At 32.8% G+C, this 20521-nt stretch overlaps 2 protein-coding genes across 2 annotated transcripts; one reads left to right on the top strand and one right to left on the bottom strand.

The window, feature by feature from the left end:
* On the bottom strand, positions 1 to 4244 carry LOC129896808 (CDGSH iron-sulfur domain-containing protein NEET). The gene is made up of 2 exons (XM_055972783.1): positions 3947 to 4244; positions 1 to 242 (listed from the first exon to the last, which is right to left on the bottom strand). Exons 1-2 carry the CDS (start codon positions 4141 to 4143, stop codon positions 140 to 142), a joined length of 300 nt encoding a protein of 99 aa, XP_055828758.1. The 5' UTR covers positions 4144 to 4244; the 3' UTR covers positions 1 to 139.
* A 3279-nt stretch (positions 4245 to 7523) lies between these two features.
* LOC129895373 (K(+) efflux antiporter 5) lies at positions 7524 to 19243 on the top strand. Its single transcript, XM_055971082.1, has 21 exons — positions 7524 to 7961; positions 8520 to 8563; positions 8954 to 9021; positions 9115 to 9199; positions 9296 to 9357; positions 9484 to 9559; positions 9672 to 9746; positions 11440 to 11511; positions 11641 to 11724; positions 11797 to 11865; positions 11962 to 12039; positions 12141 to 12229; positions 12330 to 12426; positions 14922 to 14975; positions 15155 to 15250; positions 16845 to 17033; positions 17109 to 17186; positions 18289 to 18333; positions 18426 to 18524; positions 18890 to 18929; positions 18961 to 19243. Coding segments are annotated over exons 1-21 (1734 nt in total). The 5' UTR covers positions 7524 to 7729; the 3' UTR covers positions 18963 to 19243.
* Positions 19244 to 20521: the final 1278 nt, after the last annotated feature.

The following is a 20521-nucleotide window of genomic DNA, read 5'->3' on the forward strand; positions in this document are numbered from 1 at the left end:
TTTTTATCCAAACACCAACTGCTTATTTATAAAATAACTTTCAGCACTTCAAAGTTCTAAAAGCACTTCATACATAAAAGCTATTTTTTTTAAGCCCATCCAAACGGGCTCTAACACGTTACCACAACCATTTACTGGCTTACTGTTTCTTCAATAGCAGGGGTCCGACGTTATCTCCAGTTGCCTTATTGTGCTTCACATGGCTTCCATCACATAGAGGAAAAGTCCCAGACCTCCAACACCTGCACACAAAAATCTCCCACTTATACCAACTAAATTCAGTTCGAAATGTTATTCTATTTCAAGAGTTGTAGAATCAACAAGGAATTCCACACAATAATAAGTAGGGAGAGATCTATGGCTCTGTTCGATGTAGATAACAGATGGATGGTCCTAACACATAAATAATACTCCTATGAGAATTACAACATAATTATTAAGGATATAATACTGAATTATTTTCAATAACATGTATAACCAAAAACAATCCTTCAACACCACTATTCTTGAAGGACTTAAAGAGAAGTGGCCTTCTATACACACTTTTTTGGAATGTGAAATTACTTTAAAAAATCAGATCCAATTTCACTACCAGTAAAGGATTAACTTTCTTCTTCTTCTTTTTAACGACCGTGGTGGTGATTGGTCAGCTTTCGCCAATCTCAACTAATTTCATTAGATATTTGTCACCTCCCACCAACAATAAATACCGAGTAACTCTATGTTTCTGTCCACCGAGACTAAGACACATGAATAATAATAGGATTGACTATTGATTGGACTTTATATATTACTACTACTCACTTACATTTCTATGTGGCATGTTTAAAACCACAAAATTAAATGACATTTTGATACATTTGACATAACTTTAATTTAGGACCTCAAAATTAAAAAATCTTTTTTATTTTTTTAAATTCAGTATCAAATGAAACTAGGTCATTTTTTTTAAACGTAGGAAGTACCTTTTTTTCAACTTAAACCTAACAATGTTCTATCTCTACTAAAAATGAACAAATTTCTTTTTGCTATGAACGTACAAGAGTCGCAAGTTCACAGGTACAGAAAGAATTTTCAAATAAAATAAAGATTTTGGAAAAGAAATACTTAAAAACACTGTGATTGACTCATACTACTATATATGTGGCTTGTCCCCATTTTCGCACATCTATATATATATATATATATATATATTATAAAGGAGAGTAGTTTGTAATGTGATTAAGTCAGGTGGCAAGTTATGAAAAAATCACTTAGAAAAAATTAGTAAATAATGTAATAGAAGTTTTGAATTGAAAAATTAAAATTATTTGAATTTGAAAATACACTAGATTTTAAAAAGAAAGATTGTTTTATTAGATTAAAAATAGAAACTCATAGATAGAAAAATTCTAAGTGAACTTTTACTGTTTCACAAACTTATAATTTTCAGATATTATAAATTAAATTTAAATACATTTTATTTAAATATCAAATTGAAAGATAAAAAATATCAAAATACTAACACTAACACTAACACTAACACTAACACTAACACTAACACTAACACTAACACTAGTAATAGTAATAGTAATACTAATAGTAGTAGAAATAATAGAGAAAAGAAGAAGAAACGAGAAAAAAAAAAGAAAAAGAGAAAAGAAGAAGAAACAAGAAAAAGGGGGAGAAAACGTGGGAAAGTCGTGTTTTTATTCGGTTATTGTTAACTATAAAAAAATACTTGGAGTGTATTTAACAAAATTAAAAATAAGTAAGAGTAATAAACTGATATTTTCTTAACAGATAGATGTGATATTTGAATTTAAACTTAAATATTTGCGGGTCGAGGCCGGATTGGTGCGGGATGGCTTTCGGGCTTTTATCCATCAGACATGACTGAAAGGGGATCACAGATCGACAGGTGATCCATCCTTTCTCCAACATTCTACATCCTTAACGTCTTCTTATATATTCTCCTACAATTATATCTAATATTAAGCTTCTTCTCTTTTTACATAAAAATGGTAATTAGTTATACTGATGAATTTATTTACTTCATTTCTCATTTTTTTGTTTTAATATTTTTATTTTCATATGCAAATGAATGATTGTCATATTATAGGCTAATATTGTTTTCCTATTATATCTAGACTTAAAATCAAGTAAGTCATATATCTTATTCTAATTTTGTTCGTTTAGATTTTTGATAACAATAAATACATTTGATTACATAAAGTCATAAATGAAGAATAAAATAATTTTTTATTGAGAATTTTAGTCAAGCATTTAACTTTTTAAATACTATTTTTATTATTATTCTTATACTATTTTGTTAAAATAAGTGTTCATACTATTTTTATGTTTTTTGTTTTTTATTTTTATTTTTGTAATGATATGTTTAGTAATCCGATGTCGTGAGAAATTGTGGACGAAGACTAGTAACTCAATAACATTTTTTTTGATGGGTAATATATTTTTTTTATTTATCATCTATTGAACTATTTAAGGTGTTTTTTTTAAAGTCTTTTACCTAATGAGTTTATGATATTCAAAAATAATATTATTGGCTCCTTTTCGATTATGTGGTTGGTTCTCTTTTATCAAAGTTTTTGGAAGTCATCCCTATTCCTTCTCTAACCTATAGAGATTGATTAAAATATTCACAAATGCATCTAAAAATAAAAAGAAAAGCAGCAAACAGAAAGAGATAACTTGGACCTTGGTAGGTTCAATTGTTTGGGTATTATGTTCTAAACAACAAAAGACAATACAATTTTTTTAACCAACTTAGTTTGAAAAAAATTAGTAACCTTAAGCTTTGACATTAAAAATACTTCCTTAACTATTTACTTTATTCAATCAATATAATTTAATATATTTAATTTAAATGTTTAATAAAAGATAAACATATATTTATATAATAATAATAATAATAAAGGAAGTAGTTTGTAATGCGGTTAATAATATTTTATTTTTCAACTAAAATATTATTGTGTTCAATTATTTTATCTTTCTTATGTTATATGTGTTTGAAAATTATTTATCTCATATTTTTATTTAATAAATAAAATTTATTTTTCTGTAAGTATAGATAAGTCCATTATATTAAAAGAGAAAAATATAATAGAAAATGGTATCTAAATATTTAACTGATATGAGTAGTAGTAGTACAATAATAGCTGTTCAAAATTTATTATTATTATTATTATTATTTTATTATTGTTAAATATTTATCTTGATTCAAATATATTTAGTTTATAAGATAAATACATTATATTTAAAAAATTCAAATGCTTATCCTTTGAAGACAAAAAAATAATTTAATTCAAAGTTAAATTAGAAAACATTAAAGTAATTAAAATATAATAGAAAATGTAAACGGGAGGTCGGGGGTTGGGGGAGGGGGGATGAACTAATTTTGATAGATAAAGATGTAATTAGATAATGCACATATTATTATTTATAAATTTTAAACAGAAGAAATGAGAGAAAAGAAGAATAATAATTTAAATTATTTGTTGACAATTAAAAATTTTTATATTGTAAATAATATAATAAGAAAAAAAATATTAAACGTAAAAGCTTTATTGTTAATTATATAATTATTTTCACTCATATACAGTTTTATTAGAGTTAGTAGAAGGGAGGGGGGAGATATTAAAAATCTAATATCTTTAAATTTTGAATAATATAATAAAAAATATGAAGAATAATTTTTTTTTCTTTTTACGATTACATGATATTAAAATCATGGGGTGATGGAGAGGTATTTCAATATGAAATGATTAAAAATATTAATTTAATATTATTTGCGCGTTAAGACAAAAGGGGGGAAATTGGGATAAAGAAGTGAGTAAATTAAATATTGCAGGTATATGCATATTCCCAACTACCTGGAATTATCCAAAAAAATATAATAATATAATAAATTGAGCAATTTTGAAAATGTATAAAAGAGAAAAGGAACCTGCAATAAGCAGTAAGAGGCTTAGAGAGTTCAGTGACGAGAACAGAGTCGACTACTTTTGGTTCATCCTTCTTAATATCTGGATTTATAGCTTCGGCACGAACCACCACCACACGCCTTGGACTCGCCGTGAACGTAGCTAATGCGCCGCCGCATGAGAACAACCCAGATTGAATTATGCTAGTTGTCGACGCCATTGATCTACTTTTCTCTGTGGAGTATATTATTTGGGAATGTGATGCCTAAATAGTAGAGAAAGAGAAAGCGGTGACGAACGTGTGGCAACGACGGTCCTCTCTTGTGAATTGTGATGTTCCTTGATCGAGTGGAAGCTACATTGTCCACGTTCCTTAATTTACCTACTTAATATCATGGGATTAAACCATGTAAAGACAATAATACCCCTCAAATTTTTTTAATCCTTTTCTTGATTCTATGTTTTATATTTGTATTAGTAAATTTATTTAAATAAATTAACTTACACATTTTATTATTTAGAGAAAGTTATTTGTTGCTAAATAAATCAAATAAAATATTTAAAATGTGAGTTGTTTAACATTTACTAATTGAAAAAGCAAATGCATCACCGCATGATGTTTGTGATTTTTATTGAATGTATTATTTGTTTATATATATGTGGTTTCCTAATTATTCATATTTTGAACAATTTATAAAATTCAATATATATTAAAATTACAACTTGCAACTTTTATGTGTAAACATAAATGGTTTATTCGATTTTACAACCATTTACCATTTTTTCAATTTTAAAAGTAGATGATCTATTTTTTTTTAAATTAAAATTTGATGTTTTGTGATTGATCAATTTATTAAGATGAAAAATTATTTCCCCCCAAATAAATCAAGTGAAAAAATAACAAACATGACAACAAAATCGTTCTTCTCCTAGCTAGTTAGAAGACCACAAAAAAATAAATAATCTAATCCAACATTTATCTATCTCGACTCAATTACATAAAATATAAAATCTCACAATAATTCAAGGGTATAATTGGAAATAAGTTTTTTATAAATTTTTAATCCAAACACAAGATTAAGTGAGAAACAATGAAACATACATTTGAGAAAAAATAATCCATGCATTATTAATCTTTGTTCCAAACAACCTCTGTTAGTTAAACTTCACCTTCGTTTTTCTTTTTGGTTGAAATATAAAGTAAGATGGAAGGAACCCATATATTGACTACTATTAGAGCCGTCAAAATGGACTGACTCAATCCAACCCAACCCAATCCAACTCTAAAGGGATAGTGAGTTAAATGGGGTTAGGACGGGCTAACACTTTTAACTAAAGGACCTATAAAATAACAGCCTAACCCAGACCTAAGCAGGTTACGGGTTGGGACGAATGGTCCTTCAATCAAAAAATGGACAATATTGGCCTCTTAGAAAGACTATCGAACATTGATGAACACAACATCAATACGTCAAAAATTCACATGTCCATGAGTTGCACACACTTTAATAAAATACTTATAAAACAATGGAATAGACAAGATACACTAGTGAACATTCATAGGATTCATATGAACAACATACATTACATGATCATTTTTTCATAAACTAAACGAGAAAGGAGAAACAAAAAATTAGGCATAAACACAAGAGTAATAGAGGTCAAAGATTTATAGTTATAATAATTTCAATTGCCTAATTGCTGAAGATTTGACAAAATAAAATACTATTTAAAATATATATAATAAATATTTTAAAAATTCACGACCCACGGGCTGACCTCTGAGGTTCGCGGATTGAGCCTGTGAGGCTGAGCTAAAAAACGTCATTCCTAAATGGATAGAAATTTTTTAGCCCAACTCCACTTAATTTAAGGGTTGGGTTGGATCGACCCTCACGGGCCAAGTCCATTTTGACATCTCTAACTACTATTGATACTTTAAACGTTTACATGGCAATCCTTTTTTCAAGGGTATATGTACAGGATATAAAGCACAACAAGAATATTCAAATTAGTTTTGGTAAAAGTGAAATGAAAGAAAAAGATGTACTATATACTTTTCGAGAAAATCTTGTTAATTTTGTTATACTTTAATGGGGGTTTATTATATGGATCATTTCCTTTAGTTTGATTAATGAAAGTAATAGATGACCAAGCTGTTTAAAAGATTGTGAATCATATAAATAAAAGCTTGACTGTAACGGAGCAGCCCGATGCATTAAAATTTTTGCTATGGTTAGAATTTGGGGAAGAATCCGACCACAAAGGTCTATTGTACGCAATTTTACCTTGCATTTCTGTCAGAGGCTATTTTCAAAGCTTGAACCCGTGACCTTCTAATCACATAACAGTAATTTTATCAATTACTCCAAGACTCCCCTTCAAAAACTTGACTATAATGCTGAAAAATATTTACACTATACAATTTTATGTTTACTAAGAATTAGGTAATTAAAAAAAGAAAGAAATAAAGAGTTAGGTAATTTTGTTTTATTCAATGTATATTCCAAATGTGCAAGAACCAATTAGTACATGTTTTTACATTTATAATAATGTGATAAGTTATTGTTGTCACTTATATATTTTATCAAATAAAAGAAGAGAAAATAATAGAAAAAACACGTTTCTACAACTAATTAGGATTTGATAGGATGGTTTACCAAACAAAAGAGAAAGTCGTGAAAAGCAACGAAGCAAATCAGAGTTTTTATTTTTAGACACTTGTCGCTCCCTCCTACTTCATCAACCAAGCGGTCTAATTTTTTCCATCATTGGTTAAATAATTGTTGTGACACTGACATTGCATGCTTCGGCAGATTTAGGATATACGATCAAATTTTCAAAAAATTAATATTTTTTTTCGTGAATTTTATATTTGTATTCAAAAATTAAAAATATAATTTGAAAATTCAATAACAAAGTGTGTTATTTTATCCAGGGGAAAAATAATTTTTTAAAAAACTTTGTACCTTTTTGGTTAAGGATTTAAACTTACCTCTTGATCATTACATTTAAGATGGATAAAAATTTACGATTCTGAATTCGATCTTTAATTACTATTAATTTAAATCCATTACATGGACCACTAATACGTGTGATCAGGGGCGGAGCCACCTATTGCTCAGGGGGTTCGGATGAATTCTTTTGGCGAAAAATTATATAATTTATATGTGGTAAAAATAATTTTTTATGTATATATAATAAATGCCGAATCTCCTTCGACAAATTTATGTATCTATTTTTAAAAATTTTGAACCTCTCAAATTAAAATCATGACTCCACCGCTGTGTGTGACATCATTGGATTGAACCATTCTTTTTAACCGTTTATGTATGGTGTAACTTATAATTTTAAATTTCAAACATGCAACATTTAATTTTACAATAATTTATTTTGTTCAAATTGCACATTAATTGAAATCTATTCTTTTGTCCGATGTGCACCAAAAATCATTTTTGTTGGAGAGATCTGAGTCGTTCTTAACATAAAGAAGAACAAATATGAGGAAAAAGAGAAATAAAAATGAATACGGCATCAAAATAAATTGTCAAGCACAAATTTTTAAACCGAACGGATCCCTATTACGTCAAACTTTATTAAATTCTTCAGGTTTGGATCCCGCCCTTAAAATACTAAACAGTCCAAATCGAGACAATAACTTCTTTTCAATTTTTGCCTTGGATGCAAGAAACGGAAAGTTCAAACAAACCCTTTTGCGTCTCCATTTTCCCTTTCTTCTTCTTCTTCTTCTTCTCCTTCTCCAATCTCCTGCAAATTCTCTCTATAATTTCCCTCCAAGTCTGCAAATGGAGAGGGTTGTGGTGAGAAGAGAGAAGCTTCGAGCATGGATATTCCTCTTCCTGTCGGTTGCTTATTCTGGGAGGATGACCTTAGCGGTCAGATCTGAGAAGGAGATTAGGGCAAGGTTTTACGGAAATTTAGTAAATTCATCCGCTCCCCACACTAACGATGGCACTATTGCCAAAATGTTCGATCGTGTTCTCGAGAAAGAGTTTTCTGAAAACGATCAGCCTGAAGGTAAGGTCTTGACATTTTTCGGAATTAGTTTTTTTTTTTTTTTTTTTTTTTTGGTATTCGCTGATTACAAGTTGAGTTGATTTATTTTCGGTGGGAATATTGAGAATAGAATACAAGTTAATGGTGTATTGCCAGTCTCTTCATGAGCTCGTGGCAAAATTTACTTTTGGTTATTAGAGTTTACTATGACTTAAATGGATGAAGAAGGTACATCTAAATGTTTTCTTAAAGGTTTCCGTATGATGGAGGTTTTATTGATTGATGATGTATGATGATATATTATACACCTTTCGATGATGACATTTATGTCTTATGCTTGATTGATAGACAACCTCTTCAAAAAGGTTTAAATAAGTTATGAGCTTTCGTAAATCAATTCTATTACTACAAAAAGAAAGAAAGATGAGCTGAATAGAGCAACCAATTGGAATTTTTAATATGCTCCAAGTTCTGGCGTTTAACCAATATGGTTACTCTGGAATGTAACAATGCATTCAGTCTGTGTGGTTTGCATGATAAAATGTCGGATTTATCATCTTCTTTTCTCACTCTGATTAGGTTCTGACGGAAGCAGCTTTAACAGTACGGTTGCTGATGAGACTGTAAGCTAAGCTATTCATACTTGTCATCAATTTACTTTTCGATCATGTTAGTTATTATATCAGTAGAAGATTATTTTCTGAAGCTTAGGCAACACAACAACTGCTTGTTTTAGATGGTGAAGCAATATATATATATTTTCTTGGATCAGAGTATGCTTAAGCTTAGCTGACTTTGTCTAATTGTTTGTGTCAAAGTTGAAGACATGCATATCTATTCTAACTTCAACGTCTCCTATGTTCTAAATTTCATCTTCTAATCAGAGTGCCAACAGGCCTAACTTTGTGACTTGCCTTTGTCAGAGTCTGACACTTCTTACAATTTACTTTTAGTTCCAGCTGATAGAAAAGTCTTTGCTCTTTTATGAAAAGTTTACCTTTCTTTTCCATTAGGGAGTCCTGGAGACGGTAGCCAAAATTACACGTGAGAAGATCAAGAAGAATGAGACACAACAGACAAAGTAAACAAGAAGTTTGTAACTAAATAGATCACATGCCTCTCCTGGCTTTATATGAACTTTGCTGAAGTTATTCATTTATTTTGCCTTTTGCAGTGATACTAGATCGTTCAAATTACAAGACGTTTTCTCCCTTGAAAATGAAGGTTCTGATGATGTTACTACATTGATTGACAAAAAGGTAAAAAATCTATCTTTGAATTGTTATAGAAAACATTGGTCAAATCTGTAACGTGTGCCTAACTAGCTCTTTGTATACTGTTTTGCTTTATGACAGGACAATGTGTTTGTCATGTCAAATAAGAAATCAAAATATCCGGTGCTTCAAGTTGATGTGAGGTCAATGTTAATCCTTTTTTATCATGGCAATACTGCTGAATAAACATAGATATTTAGGGATTTTCATCTTTCCTTTAGTTTCCTCAGCTAGTGACATGTAGTTTGTGCCACAATGTGTGTCTGCAGACTTATCTCAGACTTGGTGGTGGTTATAGTCTCTGCTGCCATTGGTGGAATCATCTTTTCTTGTTTAGGACAACCGGTTTGTCCTTTTAGAAGCTTGTGAAATCTTTCTTGGTTGATTACGATCATCTGTGCTTATAAATCTAAATTTCAATTAAACACAAGTATTGAACGTGTTCTAATCATGATAGGTTATCGTCGGTTATCTTCTTGCTGGCTCATTAATTGGACCAGGAGGTATGAAATTCATCAGTGAAATGGTACAGGTATGTAATCCTGCAAGCCAACACATTGCTTATGAAGAACAATCATGTCTGCCTGTTTGTTGTTAATATCCATAGATTAAGCGACAATGTAATCTTGTAATTTGGTATTCTTGTCCATATGCTAACGTTAATGGAAAAAGGATAGAGTGCATGAGTGTCAAATGGAAAAACAATCTTGAGTTCTGTTTCATTCAGTTTCTTTATTTCATGAAGAGAGATGCTAACTTTTTGTCTGTGCTTTTGGTATGCGATGCTTAGTGGTTTGATGTTCAAGCCAGTTCTCTACTTCTCATTTCTTGTCATCTGTGATATCATTGTTGGCTGCCAGTTAGTATGCAACCCTGACAGCTTGAGTGCTTAACTGCAATTAGTAAACAAATACTCTTATCTGTAACTGGATCATTCATGGTTGGTCACTGTTTATTCCTGAGTAATGTTCATTTGTCTACTCCTGCATCCCATGGTTGGCGTCATTCAAATATACAACATAGATTTCTATATCAGTTTTACTATACTAGACTTCTCTTTTTAGTGTTTATATTTTAGACATGCATCTTCATTTGTCTCCAACTGCTGTTACAAGCAAGCTTGCTTGCTTTCTCTTTCAGGAAGTGATGGTATTAGTTTCCTTGTTGTTCAGTGATTTTGATTGCTTCATAATTTTGCTTGTTATTAAGCAAACATTTCAAGTCATCAAATTCCAGACTTGCACAGACACCCAGACCTTCTAAATGAGAAGAAAGTGACAAAAGAACCCAACTCAAATGAGAAGACATGAAAATTTTTAAAATCATGTTTGGCTCTGGAAAATTATTTTGGTGGAAGAGTTTTCTGATAGAGTGCTTGACGTTATATGTTACTTTTTTGGAGGCTAAGAATCACATATTTTATCCAAATATTTACAAGTTAGGGTGTCTAGCAATGCTGGTGCATATTTAGGTTTCTTAAACTTTGGATTTGACTTTTAGTTTTTGCCAACCTTAGTATCGAGTAATTCAGCTTGCTGCCTTAAAATATCGCTACAAATTGGAGAAATTATCCTTGTATTTCATCTGGTTTACATGGCATTAATCCGTGATAAGCTAATGTAACGAGGTTACTGAACACATTGAATCATGTTTATTCTGTTGATTATGAATAGTTTCTCCTGATAAAAAGGCGTTCTTCCATGTGCTGCAAAATAGCAGAACCTGAGATGCAAAAAATGGAAAGTTTGTCCGATATTCTTTTTGATTTTGGAGTTTGTGGGCACTCGTATAGATAGATGTGCAAAGGGTTGTCCAGATTGGAATTGTTGCATGCTTTGGTATGTGGTGCAAGTAACGTTCTTTCTGTTAGTATATCTTATGCATACAAGATTGAAATTTCTACCTGGTTTATATGGGATAAAATGTTGCCTGGTTGATCGGGTTGGTATCTGTCATTCATATCTCTGAGAGGTGAGCATATGAGTTTGGTCTGAACTACATGTCTGCTGCATTGCTTTTGACTTTAACAGACTAATATATTTTGCATGGAATTGCGGGCGTGTATTCTTTCATTGTTATGTCCTTTTTGTTTTTGAATAACTAGACTTCCATTAATACAAGTCTGTGAAGTTACTAACATATTATTGACTGAAACTCATTTAGTTATGATGTAGGTGTGTGGGTTTATCCTGTTTTGAACTCTTTCAATGTTGATTGTATTACAGGTCGAGACCGTTGCTCAGTTTGGAGTTGTCTTCCTTCTATTTGCTTTAGGTCTGGAGTTTTCCTTGACAAAGGTGCTTTATATCATTCTTTGTGGTGCTTTTTTCATACAACTGTTAGAACTAATTCTTGAAAAAGTCATTCGGTATTTCAGTTTATATCTTTCCTTACTTGGGGCAGCCTCCTAACATATTATCATGCAGCTAAAAGTTGTTGGTCCTGTTGCTGTTCTTGGAGGGTTGCTTCAAATTGTTATCCTTATGTTTCTGTGTGGCACAACTGCAATGGTATGGCTGTGGAATTGAAGTATGCTTCTCTAATAACTGTTGCTTAGTTATTCATTCTGTAATGTGCTGCAGTTATGTGGTGCAAACTTGTCAGAAGGTGTGTTTGTTGGTTGCTTCCTATCAATGTCATCAACGGCAGTGGTATAATATAAAACCATGATTCTTGCCAGTTTTTCCTTGTCTTTAATATAAAGTAAGTCTCACTAGTGATGTACTTTGACCATCTTAAATAAACAGGTGGTGAAATTTCTGGTTGAGAAAAACAGCAACAATGCTCTTCATGGTCAAGTGACGATCGGAACACTGATTTTTCAGGTAAAACCTGTGTCCCTGTTACCACATTTTTAATGGCCATGTCCTTTGTCATATACATATTACTAGAAGGTTGGTCCTTTTTCTTTTTCATTTATCCTCAGGACTGCGCTGTTGGTTTATTATTCGCTTTGCTTCCTGTTCTTGGAGGTAACAGTGGGCTTTTGCATGGAATTATCTCTATGGGAAAAGTGTAAGCTTATGGACGTGCCTCTTTCTATGTTGTTTTTTGTTTGACTTGGCAGCAATTTGAGGCTTAGAGCAAGACTAAATATTCTGTTTGCTCTGTCCAGGCTGCTGATCTTATCCATGTATCTCAGTGTTGCATCAATTTTAACTTGGTCATTCGTTCCCCGTTTTCTGAAGTTAATGATTCGGTTATCTTCTCAAGTGAGTACTTCTCATGATCATATTTTTTTATTTATTCTTTGCTCCGATGGAATTATCTAGAGGTGTCAAATTTGATCCACAAATGTGAAACCTGTCCAAACTTTAGCTGGTTGGGTCAGTGATATTTTCATGTCGGGTCAAGTTGAGTTGTAGCCCAGACTTACCCATAGCTTAGGCAGTCGGTTTGGGTCATTAACGGGTCAGTTTCTCAATCCGCGAGAGTAGCTAAATGTGCATGTGTCATACGTGTACCTCTCACACCGGCATACACCGCACACCAATTAATTGATCCCTTTCTCTAAACCTTTTTTTTAAACTGTTGTCTGACTTTTGTATTTTTCGTGTTTGAATAAACAAATGGAAACAATGCAAACTTTTGATTAGAAGTGGTTTTCTTAAAAGCTGGGTTTATATTTTTATGTTTGAATAATGAAGTGGAGAAAATGCAAAACTTTAACTACAAGAGGTTTTCTTCCAAGCCAGGTGTTCTCAGAAGAGAGATTTAGTCGGCATTTGTCCATAATTGTGAAATTTGGAAAAAAGTAGTATTTTGAAATATTTGAAAATTGGAGTTGTGTTCGGACATGAATACTAATTGAATTTGTTTTTGAATTTTTGTGAGTGATTTGGAGTGAAGATAACTTTTTGGAGTTTTTGAATTCCAGAAAATATTGGAATTCAACTTTCCAGAAAATTGTAACAATTCTCTATGTTCAAACAATTTTCCAGAAAAGAGTGAAAAATATCCATGGCCAAAAGGGCACTTAGAAAAAAAAAATCAGTATATTTTCAGAGTTATTTTCTTTTATTATTTTTTCTGCAATATCAGCCTAAGAGTTCTTCAATATTTATCCCTTAATCCGATTTCTTCTTTAGTTAAACGAAATTAATATCCTTGTTTGTTTATATTTTCTTGGTTTTGTTTCACATTGATTTACATTTACATACAATGGCTATTCATATTTCAAGCTAGTTGTTGCGCACAAGGTTGCTTCACTTTGAGGAGTTTAATTGGGCGGGTTGGGTAATAACCGGCAAACCATCTTAAACCCAAATTGATTCTGGGCAGGTTGAGTCATGACTCGTTTTGCCCCCCCCCCCCCCCCCCCCCCCGCCCCCCAAAGTTGACCCAATCCGCCCAGTTGCCACCCCCTAGAATTATCCTTCTCTCCATCCAATAATAGGTGGTTTCTTTAACTAGCATGGGGAGCAATGGAGAGAACTTGAGTGGTTTATTACAATTGAGTTGAGTAAAAACTTGTTTCCAAGTATGTGAAAAACTTGATCAATTTTGATTAGTGGTGAGATTAAGAGAAGAAATATCAAATAGATTATTCTATTTTGGAGAGGTTTTAAAAATAATTTGAAGTATGAAAGCTACAATATTCAAGATGGAAAGATGTGTACAGATCTATATTAGTTGCAGTTACTGCAGAATGGTAGACTTAAAGTCAAGCAAATAGGCCAAATATTTGGGACTAACCAAAACGACTGCTGGTCAATTTATTTTTTTTGTGATAAAGGGAGCAGTCGTACTCATACATCTAAGATAACTTATCCCAGTCCTTGTGAAGACAAAAGTAATAGTGTAATACAAGGTTGTAAAATTTTCTATTACTTATAATGTTTGAAGATGTACAATGGATCTGTTGGGTAGATGAAAAAAGAATGTGTATTTGGGAAAAAGTGCATTGTTAAGAGTTTCAGCAGAATAACTCACTTATGATCTTCAAATATGTTAACATTACCAACTTGATAATCATCAGCCAATGATCATGTACAGAAGGCCAGATTAAGCTTGCGACCATCAGGTCTGCTGATCTTAGCAGTTCATATTATTCTTAAGCTGTTCCTTTAAATGACAGCCCTTTGGTTGTATTTTCTTTTATAAATGTCAGAGTGCACCACAGCCGTTCTGATCTTGATTCACCAACTGATGTCAGAATCCACCTAATTAACTGAATAATGGAATGATCATTCGTCCAATCTAAGATGATGAAGAAAATGGGCTCTGGGCAGAATGACATTAAAGCTGAATCATGATTCCCTTGGAATCAACCATTACAGTCGTCTAAATTGAATGAAATGTTGATCATAGTGGGACCACAACCGCTCTGATCTTGATTTACCAACCAATGTCAGATTCCACCTAATTTAACTGAATAATGGAATGGTGATTTGTCCAATCTAAGAATGAAAAAAATGAGCTTCCAGCAGAATGTCATTAAACCTGAATTGTGATTCCTTTAGATTTCGATCTTCGGAATTGAATGAAATGTTGGAATCACAATGCTTTTCTTAGGTTATTTTGCAGTATCAGACCAGTCATAATTGTTCGAATCTCCAGCTTTTGTCAGTTGATGCCACCATATGGTGCTAACAATAAACAATTTATATCAGCTCTACTGCATGTATTTGTACATTTCCGAGCTTCATGCTTTATGCCGTCTTTCGTTTTCAAGTTGTTTACTTTCTGAATTCCTTGTCATTTTCAGACCAATGAATTGTATCAGCTTGCAGTGGTGGCGTTCTGCTTATTATCTGCTTGGGTTAGTTTGAACACTGTTCTAATTTTTCCTTACTAGAAAATGGGATGGCTATTCTTCAGTTGCAAATTGTAGGATATATATATATTTTCCTGAAACATTCTTGTAAAAGCTCTCTGAAGTAGTGACTACATAGCAAGCAGTGCCAGAGAATACTGAGGATGTTTCATTTGATTCTTCAGTGCAGTGATAAGCTGGGGCTTAGTCTTGAGCTGGGCTCATTTGTAGCCGGAGTTATGATATCCACAACTGACTTTGCAAAACATACCTTGGATCAGGTATTGATTTATGATAGGATGTTTCTTCGCTCATGCTTTTATTAAACATAAATTGGAATGTTGACCATGAACAAATCTATGACGCATCCTTACTTCAAAGTTCATTTTCTATGTCAACTCACCAATCTTATTTATGCTAATGTTTCTATGATTATTCTCATTTTCTCTGAATGTTCCTGGCTTCTTTCAACACCTTTGTACAGAATGATGTCTGATCTGTCATTTTCTATTCATATTTTTTCTAAGCTCTGAAGAATATATTTCCATTTTTCTTTAATTGTTCTATCCTTCTTCCGTCTTATTTTTCCGTTAAAATGTCTTGAACAGGTAAAGCCCTCATTACCTGCTTAGAAAATTTACTATTCATCAGTAGCTGTATTTATTTTCATTATCGGATATATGGAAAAATCAAATATCAGAAATAGCATTCTAATTACCATGATTGCTGTACAACAATGACAAATTGTAATGTATTAGTACTTGGAAACATCAGACTACATTTACTTTTTTTTTTTTTTTTTTTTTTTTTGGGAACAGACCCTACACGAGGCTCCCACCTCTCGTGCACAGTCAGGGGTTGAGCAGCACCCCCAAGCCTTACCATAAATAATCAAAATAAAATACAAGGAGGGGGACATAAACCTTACCTCCGATCCTATGGTGGTTCATAAGTCGGCTAACCTCTTAAGATCGGCTAACTCATCCCCGATACAAAAAGAGACTAACTATAACTAGAAAGCATTAAACCTGTGAGAGGACTCCTCTCGGTACAAATCAACTAAGAAAGCATAAATGAGGGAGACTCTCCCCTTCCATGAGAATACAAGAAAGTAGCCTACACTAGTCCTATTCAAGAACAAGTATACGAACCTTCTATCTCGCATGGGTTGGGGAAATTCTTTTCATCTTTGCTCTTTTTAGACATGTCGTACCAAGTAGGTCCAAGGAAAGTTGCAGCAACACCAATCGTAGCCAAGTTGGGAAAATTAGAGATAAACATGTTCAAGAAGGCTGTTTTATCCTTTTTAATCTTCTTCTCCTGAAGCTTGCCATTCCTATCTTGTCTAGCTTTATGTAGCCCTTGGTTTCTTGTGGAAGTTGTTGAAGGTTGTAGAAGTGTTGTGTATTATCAAGTGTATGGCTGTACTTAGATAATGTATCAGCTGGAAAATTTGCTTCCCGAAAAACATGTTTGCATTGGAAGTATTCTAGCAGTTGGACCAGTTGTTGGAGTTCATTAACGTAGTTTTGAATGTTCCAGGGTGGTTTGATGTCCAGATTCAGCCACTTGATCACAAGTTCCGAATCTACTTCCAATATTACTCTATTATAACCTTGTTGAATGCACCAATTAATGCCAAAACTGGTTGCCTGCACTTCCGCTTGATTATTTGTTCCAACTCCCAAAGGAGAGGCAAAAGCATATATCAAATTACCCTTATGATCCCTTACTATGCCTCCTGCTCCTATCTTTCCTGGGTTGCCTATGACACTCCCATCAGTGTTAAGTTTAACTATGTTAGGGGGGGGTGACTACATTTACTTTGATTTTCCCTAATATGCTTTGCGATTGTTAACTTAATATTACTTGTAGGTGGAACCAATCCGTAATCTCTTTGCAGCTCTCTTTCTCGCTAGTATTGGAATGCTGATACATGTACAGTTCCTTTGGACACATGTGGATATCTTGCTTGCTTCCGTTATCCTGGTTATAGTTTTTAAGACTACTGTAGCCACCGTGATTACAAAGGTTTTTGGATATAACATTAGGACATCACTTATTGTAAGTCACCCATCTAAACACTTGTTAGACAAAATATATTGCCTTAATTTTTTAAGAGTTTGAATGACTTTACAGGTTGGACTTTTGCTTGCACAAATTGGGGAATTCGCATTTGTGCTCTTGAGTCGTGCCTCGAACCTGCATATTGTTCAGGTGATCTCATCCTACCTGTCTTATTTCACCTGTGATGTTTCTTATCGTTTTGGACACTTCCCCTTCATAATACCTTTTAGGAGGCAAAAGGTTTTTGTGTTCAAAGCGTGACACTGATCTCCTGAAGCTCTTCCATTTAATGTCTTAAGTTCATGAAATAAAGGAATTGCACTTGCTTTTGTGGAGATAGATTGTGAGTGCCACTATTTCTGTTGTTTCAAAGTATATGCATGACACAATTTGAATTTATACATTGTTTCAAGGTTAAAAGTTACCTAGTGGTTCTCTAATTTTGTTTTCAATCAAAACTCTACATGATACTGTGTTTTGCATGTATGTATAATGCAATTTAAAGTCACCCTAGTTGAATTTATGGTTTTTAATAATTCAGTCGTGTTTTGGAACACTAGCTATACAGTTCAGTTTCTTGCTTAACCTGTTATTTTAAACAACAGGGGCACTTATTCATTGTTTTCCTTTGCAATATTTTCCAGGCTGCCTAGATGTAATTAGTGTCTCTGGCGTCACGTAATGGCACCATAAACACTTTTTCCGTTAAAGATTAGCTTTTAAGAAAATTTAGAAGAACTCCTACTTGTTAAAAAAGAAAGAAGGCCCCTAAAGGAACTCTGCCTCTTCTGCTAAAACGCTAGGTGATTCCTTCCCATATGTCCAAGCTTTGGTGAATAGAGCAGAGTTATCCAGTATCTGTGTTATGGGAAGCAGCATGTACCTCGTGAAATTTGTCGAGGCGCGCGTGAGCTGACCCCAACACCATGTGTTCTTTTCAAAAGAAGATACTGCTTGTTTTTCTTTAAGAAAAAAGTCTTTTGAATTATCTGCAGGCTCCTTGATTAGGTTTAACCGATTATTTGTGCTGTATTCTTACTTTCACCTAGTACAATCATTTTTATTTTGAGAATGTTACATATTGTGTGTGTGTGCGTGCGTGTCTATATATTTAGCTGCACAAAGCGTGTGCAGCAACCATAATTACAGTGTGCAGTAACAAAAAAAAAAGGGAGCCAACCCACCAAGTACATTATTTGTCCCACTCAAATGCCTTTTTATTACTCTTTTGAATTTTCTGTTACATATACAGGGCAAGATGTACCTTCTTCTTCTCGGGACAACCGCCCTAAGTCTTGTAAGCTTCTAAATCTTCAAATTGCTTGAGGAAATACTTTCTATGCTATATGTTTCTTACTTGATGTTTAAGAATGAGAAATTTTTGTTCAGGTCACAACTCCTGTCTTGTTCAAGTTGATACCTGCTATCATGCACTTGGGAGTTCTTATGCACTGGTTTCCTGTGGAAAATGTCGCACCACCAGATGAGGTAGTGTTTCTTACTGAGGTCGTGGAGTGATTGACACAAGTTTTACTGTGTGGTGGCCCAAAATGCTGTTTTATTTTCCAGGTTGATGCTAATTGAAAATGAGGTGTTATTTCTATATCAATTTCACATGCCAACACCTCAAAGATAGATCAAATGTTACTCTCGAGTATCTTTTTTCTTCCTTGCTTATGTAATTGTATTGGCATGCCTAGACACTTAAATGAGAATCTTCTGCCTGCTCGTTGTTTGTTTCTTCTGGCTGAGGAACAACAACGAGCTAGGGGTTTCTCTGCTTCCTCTTTCTTTTGTTTGGCTATTGTACAAGAAATACAGTAAAGGCATCAGTTTGGTTTTTTTGTTTGCAGGAGAAAGTTGCAATGATTGATACTCGCAACAGAGTATTGTAACATATGCTGTGTTCATATCCAGTAGTATCAACACAATGGCTAGATGACAGAGAATTGTAAAATATACCCAGTTTTGGCGGGCAGTAAATTTGATGTGCATTACTCAGCCTGAACTCATCAAGGATGCAGGAGTTAGATAATTTTAGATTTTAAAAAAAATATATGAAAAAGTTAAATTTGTTATGTACATAAATGTTCTGCATATGATGCTGTATATATTCTCACTTTTTTGTCTCGCAGAACTGGGCCTTGACATAACACAAGAAAATTGTACGTCCACATACATAGTGAATGCCAAAGAATTATATGTTATCCAGTTTTTTCTTCTTTGGACTTCGAAAAATTAGATTGCTTCAAGTTAGAAGCATTTTCCAAAATTCCTTGCAATCTAACTTTGTACACTAGTCTTGTATTCTTAAGAGAAAGATGGATTTCATTTTCTCCAAATAAGAAAAAAGGAAAAAGGGAAGAGACAATAACAACGGAATAAAATGATCAAATATAGGGTTATGATTCTAGAAAACATAACAACCTATTAGAGGTCAAAACATATAATGGTTTATTGTAATTTTTTTACAAGGGAGAGAGGGAGAGAAGAGAGGAATTTGCTAGAAAAATAACATATAGTGGTTTATTGTAATTTTTATAAGGCATAATACATAAATTGACCCCTAAATTTGGGATCAAATTTTAAGTATGATCTCCAACTTTTATAGTGCACAAGTAGACATTTTAACTATCCATTTCTTAAACAAAAAAACAAGTGAAACCAACTTGACGTAACGCGTGATTGGGACACAATTCAGGCACGTCAGGTGTAATTTTCGAGGGCATCTGCAGTAAAAAAGTAGAAATGACAACTCTACCCTTAATGAATACCTTTTCTTCTGTTTCCTTTATTTTCTTTATTTTTTTAATTATAAAATACTTGTAAAGTTTTTAATTATGTGGCAATCACTGAGTGGCTAAAAGATCTACGTGGGAGTGTTTGTATATCACATAGTAAGGTTGTTGGTTTCGCTTGTTTTTTTGTTTAAGAAATGGATAGTTAAAGTGTCTACTTGTGCACTATGAAAGTTGGAGGCCATACTTAAAATTTGAAACTAAGTTTAAGAGTCAATTTATGTAATATGCTTTTTTTTAAAACTATAGTTATGTTCTATAAATATGTTGGCATTTTTGCCTTGTTCCATATTTTTTTTATTTTTTTTCGTAAACAACACAAATTCCATTAATTTTTCTGACTATATTTACATTATCTCAGAACATGCAGGTTAAATTAAGTGTCATTTATTTCAGATACATTGTATCCAAACGTGATTCACATGTATTTAGGATACACTAGCTCTCTCGCTCACCTCTCTTCCTCTTTTGCTCACGTCTCTCCCATGTATCTATATTTCTGAATGTATTTAGTATTTCAGATACATGCATCTAGTGTGATTCACATATATCTGTGATACATTGACTCTCTCGCTCGCCTCTCTCCTATCTTGCTTGTCTCTCTCCTTATGTATATATGTATTTCAGTATCAAAGATACATATATCTAGTATCTTTGATACATATATCTGACTTGAAGTTTGAAGAA

Source organism: Solanum dulcamara, chromosome 7, assembly GCF_947179165.1.
Source record: "Solanum dulcamara chromosome 7, daSolDulc1.2, whole genome shotgun sequence".
Lineage (NCBI taxonomy): Eukaryota > Viridiplantae > Streptophyta > Magnoliopsida > Solanales > Solanaceae > Solanum > Solanum dulcamara.